The sequence below is a fragment of the Prinia subflava genome, chromosome 4, assembly GCF_021018805.1.
Source record: "Prinia subflava isolate CZ2003 ecotype Zambia chromosome 4, Cam_Psub_1.2, whole genome shotgun sequence".
Taxonomy (NCBI): Eukaryota; Metazoa; Chordata; class Aves; order Passeriformes; family Cisticolidae; genus Prinia; species Prinia subflava.
The window spans coordinates 34,718,059-34,744,044 of NC_086250.1; the positions used below are offsets into that span (position 1 = coordinate 34,718,059).

At 36.6% G+C, this 25,986-nt stretch overlaps 1 protein-coding gene across 2 annotated transcripts in view; it reads left to right on the forward strand.

The window, feature by feature from the left end:
* The window catches only part of PPP1R12A (protein phosphatase 1 regulatory subunit 12A), a 113,794-nt gene extending 88,563 nt beyond the window's left edge, over positions 1-25,231 (forward strand). The window contains exons 15-25 of one of the 2 annotated variants that reach the window (XM_063396416.1): positions 227-317; positions 1,744-1,941; positions 2,118-2,286; positions 4,299-4,417; positions 5,071-5,136; positions 9,123-9,139; positions 10,289-10,430; positions 11,071-11,175; positions 12,065-12,112; positions 16,622-16,672; positions 23,081-25,231. In XM_063396416.1, the coding sequence (XP_063252486.1) occupies positions 227-317; positions 1,744-1,941; positions 2,118-2,286; positions 4,299-4,417; positions 5,071-5,136; positions 9,123-9,139; positions 10,289-10,430; positions 11,071-11,175; positions 12,065-12,112; positions 16,622-16,672; positions 23,081-23,167 (1,093 nt within the window). In that variant the 3' untranslated portion in view covers positions 23,168-25,231. Of the gene's footprint in view, positions 1-226; positions 318-1,743; positions 1,942-2,117; positions 2,287-4,298; positions 4,418-5,070; positions 5,219-9,122; positions 9,140-10,288; positions 10,431-11,070; positions 11,176-12,064; positions 12,113-16,621; positions 16,673-23,080 lie in introns of those variants that run through there. The other variant, XM_063396415.1, reaches the window with a different exon arrangement.
* Positions 25,232-25,986: the final 755 nt, after the last annotated feature.

Below are 25,986 nucleotides of genomic sequence, written 5' to 3' on the forward strand. Positions count from 1 at the left end.
AAAACTCTGTGTATTTTAATGGAGTTTTAAGGCTGCTGTCTTGATGAATAGGTAGATCAGTATGATATGGTTGAAATATCTAAAATGTAATTTGTCCTATATAGTTTAATGTTTCCTTCTGACTGCCTTGATTTTCAGTCTGGCAGGTTGAGGGGAGGTGTTGACCATTTAATAAATGTGTGCAAAAATTATCATGTGCCAATTTTGTTCGTAATTAACTCCTTAGATCATACCTCACTCCAGTACGGGATGAAGAGTCCGAGTCCCAAAGGAAAGCTAGATCCAGGCAAGCAAGACAGTCTAGAAGATCTACACAGGTATAGTATTACTAAAGCTTTTGCATTTTTGAAAACATACCTTAGCATCATTCTTGAGAAACAGGCATAGCATACTGCATTTGCTTCCATTTCTAATTATTTTTTTCTGTCCATGAACTATTTTAGATAATATGATTGAGCGGATCAACATATGGAAAGCTAATAAGATTCATGACATAGAAAAAAATACTTTAATCTAGGTTCTCTGGAGAAAGAAAAATACTAAAAAGAGAGTTTTTTATTATTTTTATGCTAATAATCTACTATCTAACCACGTGTCTTCTTACAGCATTTCTCTCTCTTAATTTAAATACTGATGTATTTGGAAGTTCTTCCCACTTTTTATCCATATCTGTCAGCAACTAGCACAATCCTGTCACAGGGACCAACGTGGCGATAGCAGAATAGAGTATCTCTGATGGTACACGAACACTCTTTGGGCAGTGGAGCAATTGCCAACCACTGTCTGCTGGCAAACTGAGAATAACCAGCAAATAGTCCCAAAGAGATAATCTAGCCATTGTCCTTACCTGTTTTTAGGCTGAGTCCATAACTACATTGCTTACTGATGTTGCTTTCAAATCTTTGCAGTTTTAAACCCCTTTAAGTACCTCTGGTCAGCTTTCCTAATGAGAGATCTGTGCTGCTTGATACAACTTCATCATACAGGAGTTATTTTTACTTCATAATACTAATTCAGAGCCCTGAATGATGGTCAGACTAACTGCAGGCTAACTATTGCTGAATCTTTACACTGAAGAAGCTACCAGGAATTACTGGATTAAACTTTATCAACACTAAAAGCAATTAAGTAACTGATAAGATGCAAAGTTGGCTTTGAAGAGTAGATTACAAAGTGTTTTGAGCAATGTTGCACTAAGATACATCAGTTGAAAAGCATAGTAAAGAAAAGCTGTCTCCATAAAACTGTTTGCTTTCTGAGCTTATTTCAAAACTAGTTTTTAGCCTAAAAATAACAAGAGACTTTTTAGCGTTGCTGACCTAAAAATCCAGTTGCAAGGAATTAATTTGTAAAGTATCAACATGTCTGAAAATAGGAGTATTATAGTTTTAGGGTTGTTTCAGAAACATTTAGTATGCTTACAATCATACTAAAAGGGTCTGTCGGATTCTTAAATTATTTCTATAGAATCTTCTGTGCAATCTGTATTTGCTAGTTCAGCTAAAAATTGGCTTGCTGGAGAGTCTGTGATATATCGCATTACAACAAATACTTGCCCAATATCAGAGAGATGTTTGGTTCTAAGATTCAAGAGAAAAGCTGTATAGGTAAAATTTATTTCTTAATAGATAGATTTCATTTTCTTAAGTTGAATGTTTTCTTTAAAATATTTCTGTAATGTGATCATCTACATTAACATTAATGTTACATTTAAATAGTGCTTGCTGCCTGCTGTTTTCACAGGGCGTAACACTGACAGATCTCCAAGAAGCTGAAAAAACTATAGGAAGAAGTCGTCCCACACGAACCAGGGAACAGGAAAATGAAGAAAAAGAAAAGGAGGAGAAAGAAAAGCAAGACAAAGAAAAACAAGAAGAAAAGAAAGAATCTGAAACTAAAGATGATGATTATAGACAAAGATATTCCCGAACTGTTGAAGAGGTATTTTCATGATGAGTCTCTTTAGGTAGAGAAATTATACGAATCTTTACACCAACAATATTATTTTAGTTTTGGTACTACTGTAAGAATCATTTATATAGTTAAATGTTTGCATATCTCATGCTTTGTATTTGTTAATCTTGGTAAATTAATTGTGACACTTTTCTGTTGAATAGCCGTATCATCGCTATAGACCAGCTTCAACTTCAACTTCTTCGTCATCCACCTCTTCGCTCTCCACCTCCACTAGCTCTTTATCAAGTTCAAGTCAGCTAAACAGACCAAACAGCCTTATAGGTCTAACCTCTGCCTATTCTCGGAGTGGAACAAAGGAAAGTGAGAGAGGTAGGAGTACTGTTTATGAAGGGGGTTTTTGTAGTTTTAGTTGACAAAGAGCAGCATACATTTCTAGAGGTATTTCAGAATGGGGTGAGATATGTAAGACCACTGGGGATGTACCTTGCTCAAATCTTCTGTAAGAAATTTCAAAGCTTCCGTACAGAGAGGAAAAAAGATTTTTCTGTATCAACGAATGGCTTTTGCAGTCATTTGGTTTTTTTCCATTTTTGAGTCACAGAAATTTCAAATATACTCCCATAAATATCCACAGAATGCTTTAATTTCTGCTTCAACACAGCAACTCTAATAAAATACCATATTGCATGGTCTAAATACTTGCAGGTATTAAGAAGGAATTTTCCTTGATTAAATGATTGCTAAATAACTAGGGGTTTGTTACAGTCCTTCCACATTGAAGGACCTTTTTTTCTTTAAGGACCTCTCCGGTTTGTATGAGCAGCTGGAAAAGGCAAGGGGCTGTTTCCCGTTGTAGTTCAGATGTAACCATACTTCTGCATACTTACTGCTCTATGTAGTCTTAAACTGAGGATTAGATGCATGATTTAGAGATCATAAAGAAGTTCTTTTCTGATTGCACAGAGATTTTGCCCTCATTTCAAGTGTGAGTCACCTGCTGTAATTCTGAGAGTTATTGTGCCTGATTCTTTGCTTGTCAAAGGAGGAGCCTGTTGACATACAGGTCTCCTGTTCCTGGACTTGCCACAGCTTGACTTGAGAGAAATACTTTAATTCAAGTTATTGATCAATAACTTTAGTAGGGTTGCTGATTGAAATTGATAGTTTTGTTCTACAGAAGGTCAGATAAAATGATCCACTGATGAAGTCTCCACGAACTATATAGCAGTGTTGCCATGTTCCCTAGAATTGTGTTTTCTGATTAAGTTATTGGGGCTAGGCTTCATGGATATGCTTTCTCATTTTTTTCCCTTTGTGCTAAAATGAACTAAAATTTGGATTATGATTCTTTCATAAGGCATACTTACTCTAGAAAACTCACTCTAGATTGTTCTATGAAAAAGATTTTCATTGGTAAATATTAGCTGCCACAAGTTCTGGTTTTTTTCAAGTTATGACTTTTGAAGGAGAAATGCAGTACCATCTGAAATCCCTAAGGTAAAATCCTAGTTTATTAAATTAGGAAAGGTGTATATTCACCACAAATGTATTTCCTGTCTTTCCTATTTAATTCTTGCTTCACTCTAGAGTGTTTATTTACCTCTGAAGATTAGTGATGGTACTTATTCATGATTAGTGATTCTTCTACCTGAACTCAATTCTGTGGTTTCTTTATTTAGTAAAAGAACATCAGGCTGAACAGACTGCATGATAATAAGTAAAGAACTTTGATTTGGGCAGGTTTGTTCGATTTTTTTTTTTTTTTTGCACAAATTACTTGTAAACAAATAGGAGAGCAAACATAATCTGGCGTTGTTACATCTGTTTTGAATTGCAATTGCATTTGTTTTAAAGAAAAAGGAGATCTGTAATACAGTAATAATCTAATCTAGGAGGTCCCGATTTATTCTTCCTTAAAACAAAAATGAAGAGGACTGTGATGAAAAGGAGAACTCTAAGAACAACTTTTAAGAATTGGGGTTTTTGTAATACTGCATCCTTGATGTATGCAAAAAAAAGCTTGTTTGATGAAGAATGGTAAAGAGTTATCTTCTCTTTTTTTGTACTTTTGTACATCTGCTGATACAGATGTTTCAATTATTACGTGACAGTTTTGAAAACTGAATTGTAAGTCCAAGTTGTATTGTATTAGTGTTACGTTAAGACATTTTGTTTAGGTGAAATTAGTATTTACAGTATTTTAGAGCTATGTGTTTGGGGGAGTGTGTATTACAGCAAATCCTGTATGTGGTAAGAAGCTCTTCAGCGGATTTATTTCAGGTAAAAAGAATTTATTGTGAGCATTTTAAAGACTGAGAAGAAATATTTCAGAAAATTAGATTGTGTCATAATTCAGTGAATAAGAAGGTTGTTATTAACAGAAGGAGGCAAAAAAGAAGAAGAAAAGGAGGAAGATAAGTCACAGCCTAAGTCTATAAGGGAAAGACGGAGACCAAGAGAAAAACGACGATCTACAGGAGTTTCGTTTTGGACTCAGGATGTAAGTAAACTTCAATTGTAGCAAAATAGAATGTGTATAGTGTACTCTAAAAATAGAGAATTATTTAGAGTCATAAAATATGTAACTGTTCTAGAACAAATCATGCTTTTCAATTTAAGTATTCTTTGTTTTTGTTTTGATGCTTTCAGGAGCAAAATCAAAATTCAGGTTTTTCAGCTGATAGTGCTAACAAGAATTTTAGAACACTGTAGTAACCATAACTTAATAGGAATTAATCATAATCTAAGGAAGAGAAATAAATTATTGAACAAATGTTTTCTATTGCATGCATACCAAAGCTGTAAAAATGAGACTCTTTATTCAGTACATCGCAAGTAGTTATGTACTTAGCAACTTAAAGAGCTGCTGTCAGATTAGAAAGGTTATAGTTGATGTTTCAGACTATTCCTTTTCCCTTTTCTTTGTCATGAGATCCATATGTCATGTAAAAGCCAGATTTTCATGTGTCAATTGCAAAATTGTTTTATCGCCTTACGGTACTGAAAACATGTACCTGTTTGAGACATATAACCTGTATATTCTCTCTGGAGTATTCTGCTGCTTTTACATTTTCATATTTGAAGTAGAATGCATTAAAATCTTGCTAAGCTTTCAATAGTTTAATTATTTTTCCTCTCCCACCTCTTCACCAGAGTGATGAAAATGAACAGGATCACCAATCTGATTCAGAAGAAGGAACAAATAAGAAAGAAACTCAGGTAATTTAAGAGAGATAATTTGTTCATTCATTTTTAAGAGACACATTTTGATAGTAAAATTTTTGTTACAGTTGGATTTACATGTCAACTGTGGCCATAACTGACCATTTTGTCCTCCATTCTGACTACATAGACTTAGCATCCAGAAAATGTAGATTAGACTTTTGACATAGAGTTCAGGGACGTGATGCAGTAGGTTACTGGAGCAAGCATTCAGTTTCTACCCAGCAAAGTCTTTGTTTCACCTACATTGTTATTTTCAGATAAATTTTGTCCAGTTACTTACACACACTAAGTAAAACCTTTGAAAATTAAACCCAGTGCTGTCACTTTTATAATTAAAAAATAATATAAGAAGTGTAATTTAAGGAAACACAGAAAGTTGAAGAGCACAATGTATGTAATTTCTTTAGTGAACAAAACGGTTTTCTGAATATCCTAAATGAGTAGTATTAATCTTGATAAAGAGAAAGCAGTGTCATTGGCTTGATCTGATGGGAAAAGTCCTTAAAAACAGAATGGTGTTTGACAGTGGGATGAAGAGTGTTAAAAGGGAATTGTTTACATAAACTAGGCTATAAGAAGAATGTATTTCTTTTGACCTAAACCCTGGAGTAACACACTACAGAATCAGGTTCATTATTTAGGAATAAAACTCAAGTGATATTTCGTTCTTTATTGTAAAAGCTTTCAATTACACATCTGCTAAATATTTTAGTTAAGAAACTCATTCTGTGTCATTTTGATTTGCTGTATTTTTTATTTCTGTGCCAGATTAACATAACTGCACAGTCCTGTTTCCTTTCCTTCCAGTAGTACATATCATTATCCTTAGATCTGTAATTACTTCATATTCTGTTCTGTAGAGATTAATTTTGGTAGGAAATGCTGTGTGGTGCTTCTGATAGGATTAATAACATTGCAGTGACATAGTGCTAAATCAGTCCCCTTTTAATAATATTCATAATTTTGGGACTGGTGTGTGTGTTGGGCTGGAATGATGGAGAAGTGTAGAAGTGACTGACCAAGAGTTCTTGGACAGGTGCGTTTTTTGCTATGTGCCCAGGCCGAGAGAGTGGAGATGAATGAAATTCCATCCAGCTGGCACCTGCTCATGAGTGGAATTAGGCAGGGTTCAATGTTGGGACCAGTCCTGTTTAATACTTTCATCAGTGACCTGGCTGAGAGGATCTATGGCACCCTCAGTCAGTTTGCAGATAACACCAAGTTGGGCAGGAGTGTTGATCTGCTGGAGGGCAGGAGGGCTCTGCAGAGGGATCTGGGCAGGCTGGAGCCATGGGCCAAGGCCAGCTGGATGAGGTTCAGTAAGGCCAGTGCTGGGTCCTGCACTTGGGTCACAACAACCCCGTGCACTGCTACAGGCTGGGGACAGAGTGGCTGGAAACTGCCCAAGGGATGAGGTAGCTGGGGATGCTGGTGACAGTGGCTGAACATGACCCAGCGTGTGCCCAGGTGGCCGAGGAGGCCAATGGCATCCTGGCCTGGATCAGCAATAGTGTGACCTGCAGGAGCAGGGCAGGGCTTGTCCCCTTGTACTTGGCAGTGGTGAGGCCACACCTCGAGTCCTGTGTCTGGTTCCAGGCCCATGACTACAAGAAAGACCTTGAGGTGCTGGAAAATGCCCAGAGAAGGGCAGCAAGGCTGGGGAAGGGTCTGGAGCACAAGTGCTACAAAGAGTGGCTGAGGGAGCTGGGGTTGTTTAGCCTGGAGAAAAGGAGGCTCAGGAGAGGCCTCTCCCCATCTCCCTGAAAGGAGGCTGTAGCCAGGTGGGCATTGGTCTCTTCTCCCAGGCAACAGGGACAGGACAAAAGGAAATGGCGTCAAGCTGAGCCAGGGTGACACAGTTGGACACAAAGGAACCACGTGACTCACAGATGTCCCAGCAGGAAAGAAAAGGCAGAACTTTACTTTCTTTCATATTATACATTTTTGGCACCAGCTGTGTATTGGAGGATAGGATCGTGACCCCTCCAACCACACTGGTCAAACAGACAGTCAATCAGTTCTTCTCCTCCTCCAAAAAGGAATGTAAACAAAAACTACCGTTAGGTAAACAGAGCTGTTTTTACATTAAGAAACTGTTAGAAGCATGAGAATCTTGACTCCAAGAAATTAAACAATCAGAAGGCTAAAAAATTTCCAAAAGAAAACAGGGTAACACCAGGGAGGTTCAGAATGGACATCAGGAAGAATTTTCTCACTGAGAAGGGCAGTTAAGCATTGGAACAGGCTGCCCAGAGAGGCTGTGGAGTCACCGTCACCGGAAGCATTCAAGAAACAACTGGGCATGACAGCGCTGTGTTCAGTTGAAGGTTGGACTCAGTGATCTTGGAAGTGTTTTCCAACACAAATGATTTTATGGTGAAACACCCAAACAGGATGCCCAGAGAAGTTATGGATTTGGGTGCATGCTACCGTGAGGTCAGAGGTTTGTCAGAGGTTTTGGAAAGAGCTGCCTTCTAAGATTTCAGTTCATGCTTTCTTGTTTTTCAGAACTCTTGACTCCTTAGATGATCGTTTGTTGTTAAAGGAAAGCTATTAAAGAGAAGTCAGACTTTGCTAAGCACTTTTGACAGTTTGAAGTTGTTCTCTCATTTTGTTTAGGCTTTTTAATATTAAGAGCAGAAAATTTCTTGAATTGGCACAAAAAATGCCATGTTGTTACTTAAAGGAAATTGATGTTCCTGCTAGAATAGTCTTAGAACTAAATTGAAGGATAACCACTTAAAAATAAGGAAATTGGATGATTTTTTGGTAGATTTAAGTGTTTCTGTAAAGCAAATTTTTAAGTATGATGCATAGCAAAAAAACCCTAGTAATCTGAATTGATACTACAACTGTGGTTAGCTTGTAATTTACAGACTAACTGTGGCATATTCTGCAAAATCTCTTAATTTGCAGCATTATTCATGCTCTTGACAGAAAATAGTGATTAGTGAATAGTGATTAAGAGTGGTTAGGCTATAGCATGTACCTTTGATATCCTCTGTGGTGTAAGTGCACTCCAAGGTGTCAAAGGGGAAATTGAGTGTATTATGGAGAATGTGGCTGTTTACATGTGTACATTGAAAAAATACAGTTTCCTTCTATAAAAGGAAACCAAGTAAGCCACATCAGCCCCCCCAGAAAACCACCTATGGGGAAGACTTCAGCCACTGCTAGGTGAATAACACTGGAGGATGTCCAGCTGATGATACATCAGTAGAGTTTCTTGACTGAAATGTCTTCACTCATGATTGGAATAATAATTGGAAGAAATTACAAATCTGTATTGACAACCCAGAGGGGAAAAAGATTTGTATGACTGATGTAATGCTTAGAGGACACTCTCTCACTCTTAAGTCATCACTTGTAATTAAGTTTTGCTTGTCACTAAACTAAAGAGAGTTCAATTTTTTATGTTACGTTCATTCAATTGTTCCAGGTGAATCCACAGGGACAAAATCTACTGTCATTTAAATTAAATATAATAAGTACTTCTTTATGTTTTTGGTGTAGTAACTTGTTTCCAGTCACGCTATGTTGGAACAGTGATCCTGTATCTTAATTTATTGTTTTGAGCTGAAGTCATTATGTTCAAAACATCATAGCTAATGTTAAAGAAGAGAAATAAGGAACAGTGAATTTGAGGAACACTGCTCTGATGCCTTTGATAACAGGGAAGCAAACCCAGAATGCACCAACTGCTGAAATAACTCCACTGTCTAGGGCATTAGAGACTTTTAGAGTGTTATGGTAATGTCCACATAAATCATATTTTGTCAAGTGCATTCTAGCACATATTTCTTTTCCTTTCTGGACATTACAAAATTGAAGCTTGCCACAGTTCAGATAATACATACTGGTGGATAGCATGTGCACTTGACATAAGTATTTAGTTGTATTTGTTCACAGAGTGTTATATATTGTAATTATATTATTGACCAAAGATTCTTTTTCTCTCTTTTTACCTCTCCGCACCTCAGAGTGAGAGCCTTTCAAGGTATGTGTAATTGAAACAAATTAATTAGAATTGTTATACTTTCTGTCCGTGTGTTGTCATTTTAGGTTCTTTATATACAAATTCGGCTTAAGTGCAGTAGTTGGATTGAGCTTTAAGAGGCTGTGATGATACTCATGCTTTGCATGAAGTGTGATTGTAAAGCTCCAGTCCTGCCATGTGTGGGTGGAGTACCCCATGCTGGGGAATATGCTGAACTCCGTGTTTGCAGTGCACTGCAGGCAGGCTGGGCATTTCATAGAACACAGTGGACACAGTACTATGTCCTACAGATTTTTCAGCATGGACGTAGTTTTTACAGAGAAGACAAGAGGTTCTTGTTACCTCTCTTTTAGAATATCCTACTGAAAATTTTCTATGTAACCTCAAGAAAAATACAGCCTCTGAAAAACGTATGTTCTTAAGATTTGTTAAAAAAGTAAATGCTGAAATACTGATAATTTTAAAAAATAATTTCTTTTTGGACCATTAACTTTAATTCTCAAATTTTGTTGCATTCTGACTAGTGAAAATCTGTTAAATAAAACTGCTCTAGCACGATTAGCAAAGAGTGAACAATGTGAAAGTGCTCTTAATTTTATGAATACTGGTTGTTATTGAGTTGTTAGAATAAAGACTACTAAAGATTTGTTTCTTCAGCTGCTTCTGTTGAAATACTAGAATTCACAGCAAATAGTTTTGTAATCCTGGTTTCTGTAAAAAAACTCCAAATTCATCTAGGCCATTCATCTAGTGTTTTCTAAAACACTTCAGTTAAACTAACAGACTTTTTAAAATTATATGTTCTTTATAAATAAAGAAGAATTAAGCTATCTAAGCTAGTTTAAAAGTATTTTAAAGCATGTAAATATTTAATTAAATAATTACATTTAAAATATTTCTCTGCATGCATTACTCTGCAGACTGAGCAATTTGAAAACATTTTCACCCAGAATCTTGAAGTACTGGAGAATGTAAAAATGAAATTTGCATCAAATTAGAAGACTAAAATCAAATTCTAGTCTAAGTAGAATACATAATTGCATTTGGTTGTTTTCAGCTGGGCAGCAGCAAACTGAAAATGTTTGATACAGTCAGGGGGTCTCAGTTTGGCTGCAAAGGCAAAGGAAAATCCGAACTTTTCTTCTGCAGGTATGATTCGGGATCGCTCAGCCTGTCTGCAGGCGATCGTTACGATTCAGCGCAGGGGCGGTCGGGGTCGCAGAGTTACCTTGAAGAGCGAAAACCATACTGCAGTAGACTAGAAAAAGATGACAGCCCTGATTTTAAGAAGGTATCTGATCCAATAAGCTTGGTGCAAAAATACAACTTCATTACTGCTTTTCCTAAATTGTGTGAAAGTAGTCTCACATTGCATCAGAAATGCTGTTTAAAGTAACTTACCTGAATGGAGAAGCACAGCAACCACTACCGTGGGGAAAAATACAAATTATGAAACAGCTTCTGGCTTCTGTACTTTTCAAGGCAAGGGAGAAATCCAGAGAAGCCAAGATACAGTCAAATAAAAAAAGTGATAGTATTTATCATAAGATAACTATTGTTAGAACTCCTGTATGCATATGTGAAGCCTTTTATCATATGTTTGTCAGCTTACTTACATATAAGGTAAAAATATGTTTAGATCTTGTTTTAAAGTAGAGGAGGAATTTGTTGAAAAGTTTACTGTGGTGGGGTAATCTGTGAAGTCTGAAGAAAAAAAGGTGGCTTAATTATATGTAAGGTAAGTTGTGTGCTTGTTACTAGAAATGTTTAGTAACGGTTCCTTACCGTGCTTGCTAATTTTAAATATCTTTCTTTTACTTCTTGGACTGTTAATGTATTTGTTAACTTTATATTTGGTTCAATCATACTTTTGAAGTTTTTTGGCTAATCTCACTATTACCTGATTTTTTTTAACAAGTATTTTCTCTTAGCTTTATGAACAGATTCTAGCTGAAAATGAAAAACTGAAAGCACAGTTACATGACACCAACATGGAACTTACAGATCTTAAGCTACAGTTGGAGAAGACCACTCAGGTTTGTATAAAACCAAAGGCATGTACGTAACCAACAGTGTAGATAGTAAACCAGAATCACTCCAGGCTATGGGCTGCTCTTTACTAGGTATCAGCTTTGTTTTTTATCCAAAGATGGGAATGTAGAAGAGTAGTTCTCTCTTTCTGAAGAGAAAAGAGTACAGGATTCTGGTCTTCAGCTGTGAACGAAATGTGTGAGACTGCTTCCTGCCTACTTAAGTAGTAGTGGTTCTTGCCAGCATGTATCTGCATGCAGCTTTTTGCAGGGTAGGAATAAACAGTTTCTACACTGTTAAGCTTATATTCAAAGTGGCAATCAGGATGGATTGATTAATTCATAAACCTCCTGGCAAATCGGCATAACCTGACAGTTCTTCCTGGCTGGTTACATAGTTTCATCTTGGAAAAGAAGAGCAAATAATGCATTCCTGTTACTAATAACTGCTGTCAGATAACACTGCTGCATACAGTTATACAAGAGACATACACCGGAGTTAGATTTGTCTAAATTTGTCTACTCTTCCTGTAGAATGTTTCATATTGTTGGATCATATTTACCACAGTTTACTTGTACTTAATTGTCTTTCATGTGTACCCTGTAAATTTTAGTGAAGAACATTTAGAAGATGCCTGTTTTGTAACGCTTTTAGAAATACTGTGTTACTCCTGTTAGCCAAAGGCTGGGTAGTGATTAAATAACAGCGATGGTCACAGAAGAATTGCATGATAAATCCAGCTTATTCTTTATTTCAGTGTTACTTCCCTGAACAGATGTTAAAATGTTTTTGACGACATACTTCAGGCAGAATACTAAAATGTCTAATTGATTTTTTCCTCAGTTGTGTTGTTTTGAAGCATATGTCAATGTCTTCATCAATTTTGTGTTTCAGAGACAAGAAAGATTTGCTGACAGGTCACTCTTGGAAATGGAGAAAAGGGTGAGTTTTTGCCAAAGAACTTTTAAATACTCCAATTCAAGCTTTGTTTTAGTTTTATTTTTATTGAGTTTATTTTTTAGTTTATTATTTTAGTGCCGCAAGCCCTGGTTTGGATATATTTCAGTAGGAACAGAAGCCATTCTTATAACTTGCATTTTTTAGAGGATTTGGAGATTTTAGGTTTCAAAGTGGCAATGAATGTGAGATGGGGATTACTCTTAAGAACTGTCTTTAGTTTGCCTGTTCGCTCATGATAACCAGTCTCTAAACTCTGCTGCCCTCCAGGGATCTGCCACGTTTCCATCTCATCCAAAATAATGCTGGTGTTCCAGAGGGTTAAGCAGATTCATTGTGTCTCGTCTTTTAACACATTTCCAAGATTCAGGGAAGTTAATTTCCTCAGAGCTTTCCAGAGGCACCAGTTATTGTTGGTAATGAGATAGCTGTTTCTGCCTCACAGACATGAGACCTCAAACCTGCTAATGATATAAAATTATCTTTATCTGCCTCTTTCCTTGCAGTGTAAGTTTTTCCAGAGGAATATGATGATAGGGTCGGGCGAGAAAGTGGAAGAATGATTAAGCAGTGCAGGGAGGGGCATCAGAGTCAGGGACAGCCCTAAATTGAATGGGAAAGAAATCATGCAGTGAATTTGTATGTGATGTAGAGTACAGGAATTTCAGAAGTTGGACACATGATAGTTTTAGGCTGTAGTTTCATGCTAATTTAAAATCCAACCTTAAAAAAGTTTAGTTTCACAGCAGCATAAAGCAAACTACATTGATTTTGTAGTGGTCTTGGCTTCCTTCATGACTCTGAACACCACGTGTTCTTTTCTTCTCCCTTGACCCTGGAGTGTTACATTAGAGACAAACAGGAAAAAAAATTAGACTTTGACAGTAAGAAGTGATGTGGTAAACATTTATTTATCCATGATAAATTTCATATTCATTAGCCTTTTGTATTGTTTTTCTAGTATTTTAGATTTCAAAAACAAGTTTTAGTTACACAAAACTGTCCAGTATATAAACAAACAGATTTTACAGGAGCATATGGAGACATAGAAATACTCTCAGGCACTTCCTGAAGTTTCATTATCTTTATCTTAATAGTCTCTGCAATTAATTGCTGCTATTTAGCACCTGTTTCTCTCTTTAATTTTTTGGCATCCTAGTGTGGGCAATGATATCATCGGTAGAAAGGTTTCAGCAGCAGATACTTGGTCTCTTGCTTGCTAGCATGGCCACAGTAGTGGACATTTAATTATTTAATAGATGTAGCTGCATCCATTATTGTGTGGGTGCATAGATAATGCACAGAGTACTGCATAGATAGACATTATTTCAGTTTTAAATTACAGCTTGGCTTTCTCCCAAAACAGGTCATTGCATTAAACCAATTGGCTTTTTAGAAATTCTTGAACTTTTTTTTTTTTAAGACATTCAGTCCAACAGCAAAATGTCTTTCAGAAATGTTTTTTTCCCTAAATGTATTCGTATTAAAGCTAGTGGATAAAATAATTAACCTAGTGATGTATGTAAGTTAGGTCCTGTATGGATGAAACAGGATTTACATCTGAATCTTCTTTATAATTACACACTTCAGACAGGAATTTAAATGAGGAATATATTTATGATTGTATTTTCTGTGTTGTTTAAATCTGAAGTTTTACTTTGAATGTGACTGAAACAGGATTCTCAGCTGCTAGTCATCAATAGCTGATCTCTAGAAATAAGGTTATTGAATTCAGCATTTCAAAATCATTTTCAAGACACATTTTTAATGTATAATGTAACAATAAAAATGCAGAAATTAAAAGAAATTGTAGAGCTTTTCTCAGTATACTTCTCCAAGTATATGACTTCACTAAAATAAAATATAAAACTAAAGATTTTTGTATAAATCATGTAATGAGGAGGGGAGGGCAAAAGTAAAGTAGTGAGGAAAAATTGTAAGAAATAAAAGGCTGGCAGAGAAAGAGCTGGAGGCAACTTCGGGTTATGACATTTTCAAGCTGAAACCTACCTTTTCAGTGAAAAAAATGAGAATATGTATTAAGCCTAGGTTTGCACATAGTAAAATTCAGAAAATACTGGCTTTGAATTTTGTTCAAATTCACCCTTCAGAAGTGGGTTTCCATGATGTGACTTGGTGATGCATTGTGAATATTGTTCATTTGAAAACTGTTTAGCAGAAAGGGGCTATTTCCATGGGGATGGGGGTACAGATCAGAGCACATGTCCTAACAAGGTCCTAGCAATACATGGGCAAAAAGAAGAGTTTCTTTAGCAAAGGGCTGCTCCAAATATGCTAGCAGCCCTTTGCAGAATTTTGTATGATGTGATAATAAAACTTAAAACCAAAACTTAAACTTACAGGTTTCAGTCTGGATTAGAATTCAGAAAACTGTAGGTACCTTAAAACATTTTTTTTTCCCAAATTTAGAATTTCTCAGCTGGGAATTTGAATTGTGGAGGTGTATTTCTTTGCGTTATTGAATATGCAAATATATGCAGGCATATACATCTGGTTTTACTTCTTAAAAATTGTGTAGCTTTGGGGGGATCAGTTTCTCATATGTCTATAGTTGTGTACCTCAGTCTCACTACAGTCCTGTGGCTCCTAGTTACTTTGATAAATACACATGAGCTATTGTATTTTATAAGATAAGAGATTAGCATGTATTTTTTTCTTTTTTTTTTTGTGAGTTACGAATGTTCTTTGGCATACCTTACAGAGTTGAGGAAGTATATCATAAACTTTTAGACCTCATAGATGTCAAACACTTTCTTTGAGTCCTGGAAATAATCAAATAATACTGGCAAATCTTCTCAGTGAAACTGCAGTGCATTGTTTCATTGGCATCCCTCAAGCCAGTTCCTAAAAGAGTAAGCAGTTCAAGAGGAAGAGCGTAGCTTCACCTTAGAGGAACAAAACAGTTTTACAAAGACCATTATATCTAGACCAGTCTATTTGTTTCTTTTGTATAATGTGAAGTATAAAAAGTCAGTTAGAGATTTTACTGAATTGGTTTTTATTGCTAATAGACAAGCTCAACATGCTAGTTAAGCAAATGCTTCAAAAGGATTAAGAATTTCTAGACACCTGAAAATTTGAGCTTTATTTGATCATTCCTCTCTTGGTAATTGAAAAAATTGTTGAATATTGCTTAATATAAGAACACATGTTATTCTGTAAAACTAGTAGGTAACAGATAAAATTCTAAGTATTGTAAGAGTGTGGGATTTTTGTTAGTTACTTACATCCGTTAACTCGCTGGTACTTCTGCTCATTACTGTCATTATAAAAAAATCTTAATTCGAAGGAGTTAAGTACATTAAGTAGTAACAACTGCAGTAATATATTTATTACTTTGATAAAAATTAAAGTTGTTTGCTCTAATGGGAAAATGTTGGGGTGTAACTGCACTGTGATTAAACTAAATTCAAATGGTTTATATCTGAAAGGTGTCCGGCAAGAGTCAGTATCTACTGGGCGGTATGATCTAACCAAAGTTTTACACACCTCAGCCAATGCTGCTTGCTGTTTGCATAACACCATTGTATGCAGATGCATATGTCCACTTCGCAATAATCTGTTGCTTTTGCCTCGCACCCTCTGGAAAAAAACCTGAATGTAGAGTACTGATAACTGCAGCTGCTTTTAAATGAGATACACTGCATCGTCTGACACAGGAAAGCAAGCAATCAAGCTATAAACCCCAAAGTCTATTGCATTAGCTGCTCATCTGTCAGATGTGTTGGAAAATAGGTTAAAACAAAATAAAAATGTATCTGCACTGCAGACTGCAGCGTAGTGTAGAAAACCCTAAGCTAACTTTCCATAAGCTGGCTTGATTATATAATCAGTGCAGACAAGTTCATATACAAAGGATAATTTCTCCTACTTCTCAGGTAAAAAGGGAAATAAAAGCAAAATTAAACTATACAAGAAATGCAGAAAATATTTGGGAAACATTTTCTCAAGAAGTAGCTGATCTCACGTAACTAGATTTCTTTGGTACTGGGATAAGTCTTGTAATATCAGTTATAGCAACACTAGGTTGCAGTTCGGATTGTGGACAGATCCCACTGAGCTGAGACACGTTTCAGCTACCTTTGTCTGTGAAAGCTTATGCTTTTGTGCTTGTATCTTTTAATATTCTTGTTTGTTTGTAATCATTTTCTGCATTTCTTGGTTATTAAGGTCTTACAAAAGCCTAGCTCATGAAAAATAAATCGTGCTTAAAACCTTTCTAAATCAGTGAAAAGGAAAGGGTATATTCTGTAGGACTTGATATGAATTTCTATCTCTCTTCCTCTTTGGATATTAAATTCCATATTGACCAAATTTCTTTATATCACTGCCATCACGAGTTTTCTGTCCACACTATGCTTTTGGTTGTATGATCTTTGAAACTTGAAGTATTTCACTGTTACCACAGTATTTACAAACTGTAGTTTTTAAAATATTGTATTGTTCAGCATTAACACACATCTTCTGATTCAGGAAAGAAGAGCGCTAGAAAGAAGGATATCTGAAATGGAAGAGGAACTGAAAGTAAGTAAATTATACACTATTAATACCAAAGTGTATTTTTATGTCAGTGAGATACGTAGTGTGGCAGTATTACTGGTCTCTGTAATTTCACTAGAAAATAACGAAGTTACAGCTGCATGCCAGAGTCACTCCTGTCACACAGCTTGTAGCGAAGCTGCAGTGCTGGCATAAGGAGCTGTATGTGTATGATTGTGAAGAAAATGCTGAGTTCTAGGACTCGATAATATGGCTAAGAAGAAGCATTCAGAGGTGGTTAGAAACTTATCTTGAAACTTCTCTTGAGCTAATCGAGATGGAATTGCAATCTACAATTTCGATGTGATACTTGTATTATTTACTAACTACTATTATTAAAATCCATTATCATTAAATAGTGGTAGCATATAATTTAAGTATTAAATGTTGTTTCAATCTTTATCTCATGTTCATTATTAATTATATGGCATGTCACAATATCAAAAGAAAAACTTCTGTTTGTGTAGTGTGAATCAGGTTTTGGTTAACAAAATGCAGTAGGTAGATTTGAGCTGTTGACAAATGAGTAACACTTATTTTGATTTCTGCTTTTTTCAACTATGTATAAAGTGAATCTCAGAAGCAATATTCTCTTAAAAATAGATTTCATTTCTGTTTTGTTTGGGTTTTTTTAACCAGCCCTTATCAATGTCTAACCCTTCTGATACGATTAAGAAGGGTAAGAATTTGGGTGGGTTTATTTTCTATTATGTCCTTTCATATAAACATTGGACATGGCCAACCAAACTCATAGAATTTAAGTGGAATGTGAACGCACCATTGTTTTGACATTTGATATTTGTCACTGATCAATAAGAAGTTTCCTTTGAAGCTCATTTTTGAGCTCCCTCTGGTGCTTGGAAATGGCATTAAGTTCCAAATACTTCTCACTGAAATACATGCACCAAGTTCTGTTGGAGTAATTGAAGGTGGCACGCAGAAGAGCAGCTGTGATGCCTCTGGCTCCCTTGGATTCAGACCAAGATAGTTTGCTGTAAGGGAGGACACAAAGTCTGTGATTCCTTGAGGAGTCTTCAGAAGTAAAATACAGAAAAAATGAACTGTGGTAGTGGAAAATAATTGTCTGCCTAAGAGCAGAAGACAGGATGTGAATTTCTAGGGAAAGCTGGGATTCTGAGAAAAATAGAGAATGCAAATATATTGCTTTTTCCAAAAGTTTGCTTTCAATAAGCAATAAGTGAAAATTTTGAATTAAAGATTAAATGTTTTTTCACATAGTTTGTTGCACAGTTGTTAAAAAGTATATGTTAAATGTGTCATTATCTAGAGAGTTTTGAATAGGAGATTCAGTTTGTGCAATTAGGATGTTAAGTGAAGAATTCCAGGAATACCTCTCATTGTTAATGCATCCTGAACTGTTTGGAAAGCTGTGACTAATCACTACTGGTACTTAGATTGCTTTTCAAGAATGTGCCACTTGTTTGATACTTTCCTTTCACAGCGGCTTATTTACTTTAAACAGGACTGTCTCTTCTAAGTTGTTTTTCAGTTCTGCTCATCTAATATACATGTGGGCTTTTTTCTCATTTTCACTCCTATTTCTTTAATTCCTGCAGAACCTGCAACAAATAAAGCAGATTCAATCTTTGAAACACATAAATGAGCGACTGGTGACTGAGAATAGGGCCTTGACCCGAGTGCTTGCCAAGTTGTCAGGGTCCTGTAGGCAACTGCGCTCTGTGGACTTGTAATTTCTTCCTCCTCCTTTGTTTAGCCAGGCAGGTGTTGACATCCAGTTTGTGCTTGGGCAGAATTTTACTATTAACACTTGTGTGTCAGAAACTGACTCAGTGCTGCTCAGTTCTGGAGTGTGGCTAAAGCTAAAGCATGGTGCCTAGTGTACAAGCTAGAGGTGTTGCAGATGTGCTGGTATGGCGTGGTGTTGTCCCTGCTAGCACTGAAGCTTGTCCTTGAAGATAAATTGGCAAGGATCCAGGAGACCTTTGACATGTTAAAATCTTGGCAACAACTGAAAGGATTTGGGTTTGCATGAGGATACACTGAAGTCGGTCTCTTGTTTTGATGCTTGTGTAAATGCTCAAATAGATTTGCCTCTAGTTTTCTAACAAATTGAAATTAAGATTTGAGCTTTCTTACTGCAGTTTGGTTTACGTGCATAGAGTTGATAAAAGGTTAGTCTTAACAAAAGAGTGTTTGAGAACTGGTTTCAGTACTGTGCATTTCTGAACAGTTGCATTAGCAACCATTTTCCTTACATTTGTGTGTTTCAGTTTTTCAGAGGAGACCAAAGTACTGTTTTTTCAGAAATGTATTGGGATTTCAAGATGATTACTGTTTTCATGTGTTAACTTCCCATTTGGGTCTTGCCAATCCTTATTTTTACCTAGACAAAATGTGCAGCTCTTGTGCAGGGTTAAGATTATTGATTTATATTGCTATATGTATAGGCATCCCAGTGTGGATCAGAGTCCTACAATACATGAACTGTAAAATCACAGACACAAAAAAACTCAGCCTAGTGTGTCAGATTGGTTCAGACCCCTTCAGATAAAAGTGTGAGCTGCTGTCTGTTGTTCTTAGTGTTATTGCAGGGCTGATTCAGAAACCCATGGAAGGTTCAAAAGTTACATGAGGATCAAAACGTGGTTTCATTCTACACCAAATCTATATGCCTTTCTTCCTTTTAAATATAACAAGTGTGTAAGCTGGAGGTTACAGTGAGCTTTTAAGATGTGTAGTTGAAAAAAATAAACCAGCCTTCTGCATAGTGACTTTTGCTAAACTGCTTCCTTTCATCTACCCCCCTTCTCATTTAGACAGGAGCATGATGAGTGTGCATTCTGCTCAGAATCTGTTCTCGGGTTTTCCCCACTAAGAAGCCTGAGATGAAGAGGTTTATCCGTTTGCTTGGTGTCTTTCTGGACTTGGACTAACATTAGGATGTGGTGTTCCTCATCCAGGCCCTGCATTCCTCAGTGCTCCCTGGTGTTAACCCTTACTGAGCAAGTGAAGTCAGCTCACTGACCTGGCTGAAAACAAACCCCTTTATTCATAATAGTACTTGATCCATCTCACCCCAGTATTGTTGGATCACTAGATTAACTGTGCAGAAAGCAGCAGGAGCACACTCCTGCATGAGGAGGGAGAGCTGTCCCTTTAGGGCAGTTGTCTTACATCAGCCTCAGCAAACAATGTGTTTTTCAACACAGCTGAGCTAATCTAATGACTGCTGTCCACAGCTACACATCCATACTGTCTTTTTTTGCTGGCACTCGTATTCCTTTAACCATGGTAAGCCATTTGGGGTATTACCCACAGAAAACCGTTCAGTATTCCTCTCCATGGCATACATTCCTCAATGGCAGGTCGTTGTGGAGATTGAGTAGCCTGACCAGCAAAAGAGAAGCAGTGGAAACACAGCAGGAACCCTTGACAGTATGATGGTAGGTTAACAATAGCAGTGTGCCCGAGTAATCTGAACAGGTATTTCAACAGTTCATGAGGTTTTTTAATCTTTATTAATCAAGTTTTTTGTATGTACAAACTGGTAAATCCTCCAGCAAACACAGACATGATTATTACTGTACAGATTTGAGATGGCTCCACCTACGTCAGATGATTATTGAACCATTATTTGCTGAACAATAACACTGCAAAGGTACTAGCTGGTTGTGATACAGACAGACAAAACAGTGCATTTTTAATGTTACACTGGAATATCATCATAAGAAGATGCTTTGCTATTCTAGTGAGAAGCAAATTGGAATTCAAAGTGCAGTGTGTTACTGTCATTTTACAGAGTTTACTGCAAAGATGTTTTTCCCTCCCTCTTGACATTAAAGGTGTATGGTGTCACCTCACAAGAAACTTGAGTACCCATAGAAATGCACTGCTCCAAGAGAATCGTTTAAAGTATGTGGGGATTAGTATAGATGAGAAGTGTAAGTATTTTAGGTTACTTGTGCTTACTCGTCCTGATGAATCTCCTGCTATTCACAGAATGGTGGAATTATTTAGATTGGAAAAGACCTCCAAGATCATCAAGTCCACCTAGAACCCCATCACAGCCACCCCTAAACCATGTCCCTGCGTGCCTCATCAACACATCTTGTAAATACTTTCAGGGAAAGTGACTCCACCACTTCCCTGGGCAGTCTTGCTTGACAACTATCTTGGTGAAGAGATTTTTTCCTACTATGGAATATAAACCTCTCCTAGTGCAACTCGATGCCAATTTATCTTGTCATATAACCCTTTTGTCTCCTTCAGTCTTCCCCTATTCTCTGGCAGACTCACAATAAAGAGAAAACATTTCCTTAAGACCTGTTCTACCTATTAATTGGATCAGGTTTAAAATCTACCTGCAGAGATTTGCAGATATATAATGGTACTGGATTACATTAAAGCCCTAATTTTGAGAGTGGATTTTGTTAAAGTAGTTCACCAGAAAATCTGCCTCTCTGTGGCTCTGTCTCTATGTAATTAACCATTATGGGCTGCAGCTCCCTCCCTACTCAGTAAGTTGAAAGAGGGCTGTGAACATTCCTGGATTTACTTTGAGGTTTCACTGGAATGCACACACAACAGTACTTCTCAAAGTGCCTATTTAACCAGTACAAAACCAGACTGCCTTGATTCCGTGTGCATGGCTAGATGAGGGCTGTTGTGGTTTCACCTAATACCTTTGGTATGAAATCTGTTGCAATGGAAAGGAGGAAGAAAAGGTTTTGGTTGGCTTGGCTGAACAAATGGCTGTTCCATTGTTTGCAGATACATGCATATTATCTGGATATGACCCCTATCCTGGACAACAGTAGTTATTTTTTGCAGCTTAGATTTAAACAATAATGCCTGAAAATTGCAAAAAGATTGCTCATGTTACCCAATTTCAAACATATTGACACGATTTTTGAAAGTAATCAGCATTTTACAGCTCTTTTTGTTCAGAGCACAGCTCTCACTTGAGTATAATGGAACCTTCCCTGTGACACTAAAGAGCTCAACTTAAAGGCTTCCCCTAGGTTCCACCATAAAACAGAGTTGGAATCAAGGGTAGCAGAAGGATTTTTGCCTATTCTGTATGTAGAGATCACCTTTTTTCTTCTTACGATTTCCTGACAACTTCCTTCCATATACTTTTGGTATTTGCAGGCAAATAAACTAGAGGTCTACAACCTCAGTCGTTTTCAGTTCACCGTCATGTTTCATTGTGAAAGGGTCTGCAGTTCAGTGAAGTGCGTGTGGACAGAAGGAGATGTAGAAATGAAGCCTCTAGTGCACAGTTAATTAACCCTGCATTTTTAAACTTCTCAGTTCTTTTTATTGCATTATAATGTTCTGAATGCAATGGGATTGAAAGTATAATTTTGCTTGAATAAAATGAAAATAAACTAGTACCAAGAAAACAATGAAGAAGAGGGTAACAGGTGTTTCATAGGTTGGTAGCTGAACTCAGACTTCTGTGTACACTTGCACTTGAGGTTACTGAGTAACCACTGTGCAGGAGTAGGCTGTTACCTCCCGTGTAAAACCCCTGCTAGAATCCATAGGTGTAATTTAGCTGTGAGTGTGATAGGTGGTTTGTTATCAGTGTGTGAATGTAGATACAGAGAACTGCTGAGATAATTTCTGGTTTCTCTGGTGAGCTGAATTCTCCGAGTACCAATCTCTGTGCCCTGACTTGTCCTTCTTTGCTATCTGATCCAGTCCAACTCACCTCATTTGGCTCCTGCCTTGCAGCTTTTGTGCTTGTGTGTCACCCATCTCCTTTGGCAGCTGTAACTTGTGTTCCCTAACCTGTCTGCCTGAGTGTGTAGCCTGGTGTTGCTGTGATCTCTTTCAGTGATCTGATCTTGTGTGAACTATGCTATTCAGGGACATGATCTCAGATTACAGGATGTGTGCTTCAACATGACTTTGGAAGTGGTTGGAGGATTAATGTTATGAGCTAACAAGCTGAATCACACTGTATCTGATCAGGATGAAATCATCCAAGAGCACAGTGGTAGAGATGCTTAGCCACAGCATGTTTTTTTGAAACTCTGCAAGTGCAGTACAGACAAGCCTCTCTAAATTGTTGATTGTTAATTTCCCCCTGCCCCCCTTCCTCCCCCCTGGAATTTGAAGTATTTCATTACTTTCCTCATGCTACTATAAATGCTTTTGTCAGAGGCTGGTCATCTGCACCACTGAGTTTTAGTGCATCTAGTCCAAGCAAATAAAAACTTCTAATCTCTAACCCTTATATGTATCATGCTAAAAGGGGAGATTTTTCTGAACTGCTGATACGAAGTGTGAAAACTGCCAAGATACTTAAGCTGAATAAAGATTTTTACTCACAGTCCTTGTCTAGTCTTGCCACTTTTACTTGGGGTGTAACAGCAAATAACCATCATGTTTCATTTTTCATAGATGCTACCAGACCTGAAGGCAGACAACCAGAGGCTAAAAGATGAAAATGGGGCCTTGATCAGAGTTATAAGCAAACTTTCCAAATAAAGGGTTTACTACAGCAGCAAGTAACGGTATTGCACATCACTAGTAACTCCAGTGGACCATGGTATGGCAGTCACTGGAAGTGTGGGAAGATCCTTTGGAGACTGTCATTTTCAGATATCCTGCCAAACACCCTCTTACCTGTGTGTTTTTTTGTATCAAGATCATTGTTTCTGTTAAAATGCAGCTGCTGAGAAGATAAAATGACTGAGAAATCTTGTTTACAGCCACAGCATAATAAGGAAAGTATTCAAGGCCAGATACGCCTCAGATATTTAACCAGTAAGCCTTAGTTGTACATAAACACTTTTACATCAACAAAAGCTTTCAGCTCTCACAGACAACAGTTACTCAATGTTTTTGTTGTGCCACAATTCCCATTTTTTTCCTATACTCAGTTTTTCTTTAAGATTTAAGTTTGGAATTTTTTTTTCCCTTCTAATTTTTCATGTACCAGATTTTTCTTGTACAGTGTTTTCACAGCTTTATCATTTGCAGAGACCACCCTTTTAAATTACATAATTTGTGTAGCTAACTAGAGTTGTATTGTCCAACCACCTGGAACAGAAATGTTTGGTGGAACATTTGCTTTCACTGTTTGTGCAATATGCATTTATTTCCTATACAAAATGCTTTAAAAGTCAGTTGAAACTAGAAATATTTTAAGAGTCCTGTTTTCTGCCTTTATTGGTCACTTTAAAATAAAAAAAAAAGAAAAAAAAAAGAAGTTTGTAGTGAAAGACGTTAGATCCTGTAATCGTCACATTCATTTGAGCAGGTACTGAGTGATGCTGTATATATAGATGTGTACTGGTTTGATTTTTCAGACCACCACGTGGCATGCTTGAATATATTTCCCTATTGCAAATGTCTGTTAATGCAAATTAGGCTATCCAGAATAGTGTGTTTAACAAAGTTCGTTAATTTTTATGGTATAAAGAATTTAGACATTGTACATTGTATGGAGCCCTATCTTTGCAAAAGGTCTAAACTATATAAAAACTTTATTATCTTTTTGTCCCATTTTTTTCATTTGATAGTGTTCACCATAATAAAAAAATGCATAAATATAACTGCTTCACTACATTTCACATACCTATATTTATCTGAGTGCTGTCCAAAACTGTTGTGCTAGCCAAAGTAATATACTAAATCATTTGAAAAGCATAACCCATTACACTCACAATAATGTTTATATGCACTGTTGTTGCCCTGTGAGAAGGCATCCAATTTGATAACACCATGACAGACCATTTTATACATTTCAGTGGCCTTTAAAAACAAAGAAATACTTAAGTGAAGATCGTTTTTGTTAGAAACAGCTTTTATATTTTCACTAAACCATTCAAAGTATGACATCCTATTGGCACATAGTTTATTGCCTAAAACCACTGAAAAGATCAGCCATTAAAACAAATTGTACATTGTAAAGCTTGTAGTAGCTATTGTATTATTGATTATATTGTATACTATATTAAATGTGAATTTGTACCCCTTCATTTAAAAAGGTCATTGTGTTCTACTGCCTACTTGGAGGGGGGGAGGGAGGGTTAGCTTTACAGGGGTGGGATATGTTTTGGTAAGGAAGACATGATGTCCTCTCTCTGTTGATTGGTTTTTTGAAGATGTAAGGTTATGCTCTTACTACCAAGCTCAGGATTTTTGATTTTAAAGGTACACGGATAGTTTGAGAGATCTTATTGTAATTGATCTGTATGAGAGGTGGGTCTGAACCATAGGGACTTCCATTGTCTTATGCTAACATAACATAAAGAATTGAATGGCTGCAACATATTGAGTTCTGTTACAAGACAGTTAGGCATATTCTGGATTATATTTGGTAAAGTTTGGGTGCCTGTGAATGATTAAATACGTGTTTCTAATATTTTAGTGTTTTATATTTAGGTTATTTATTCTTTATATCTAAAAAATGAATGGCTACTGTGCTATATTGATTTTATTGGTAGTACTGAGCAGACCTTGTATCTGCATGAAACTAGTTGCAAAACCCACTATTTTGGAAAAAAAATGTATTTTGACATATACAAATAAAATGAATACAAAATATTTTAAATGTGTGAAAGTTTTACTGATAAGACATTGAAATTTGTTATGAATTTAAACCATGTTATAAGTTTGCTATTTAAATTCTTTGGTGGGCATTTTTCATTCATTGCGTTACTTGGATGCAAGGTTCAAGTACCTTTCAAAGAATGTAATCAGATTGTGATTATTTGCACATCATTGTACATGCACATCTGTAAATGCAACAGTAAAAATGCCATATTTATGCAATCTGTAACAACTTGGACAAATGTTTATATATTTTACATAAACCTGTCTGTGTGCAGAATCTGAGAACCATTTTTTACGTGATATTAACCTAATCTCACAAAGCAATTGTTCAACTCGTGTCATTGTCTTATTGTTCCCGATTGTGTTGAAGATCCATTACATTCCCAAAAAATCCAGCTACAACAGGGAGAAAAATGGGTTGTGGAGGACTATTTTATTATTTAGGAGGCTGTTTACATGTACGAAGTATATTATTGCTGGCTGGTGACTCTGACAAGCTTCCTTAAATGACTAATGCCTTAAATGGTAATTTAAACCAGCAACTTAGATTATCAGGGGACTTGTCACAGTGTGGAAAGGGCTCTCTGTGTCCAGAACTAACGTCACATACAGAGGCATGGAAGTAGCTAGTGTGGAGAGTGAAGAGGCAGTGGGCCTGCCCAGAACCAGCTCCAGCCATGGAGAGAGCCATAACCTGGGGAGGAGGAATGAGTGCAGGACACTTTGTGAGGGAAGTGCAGGAAGCA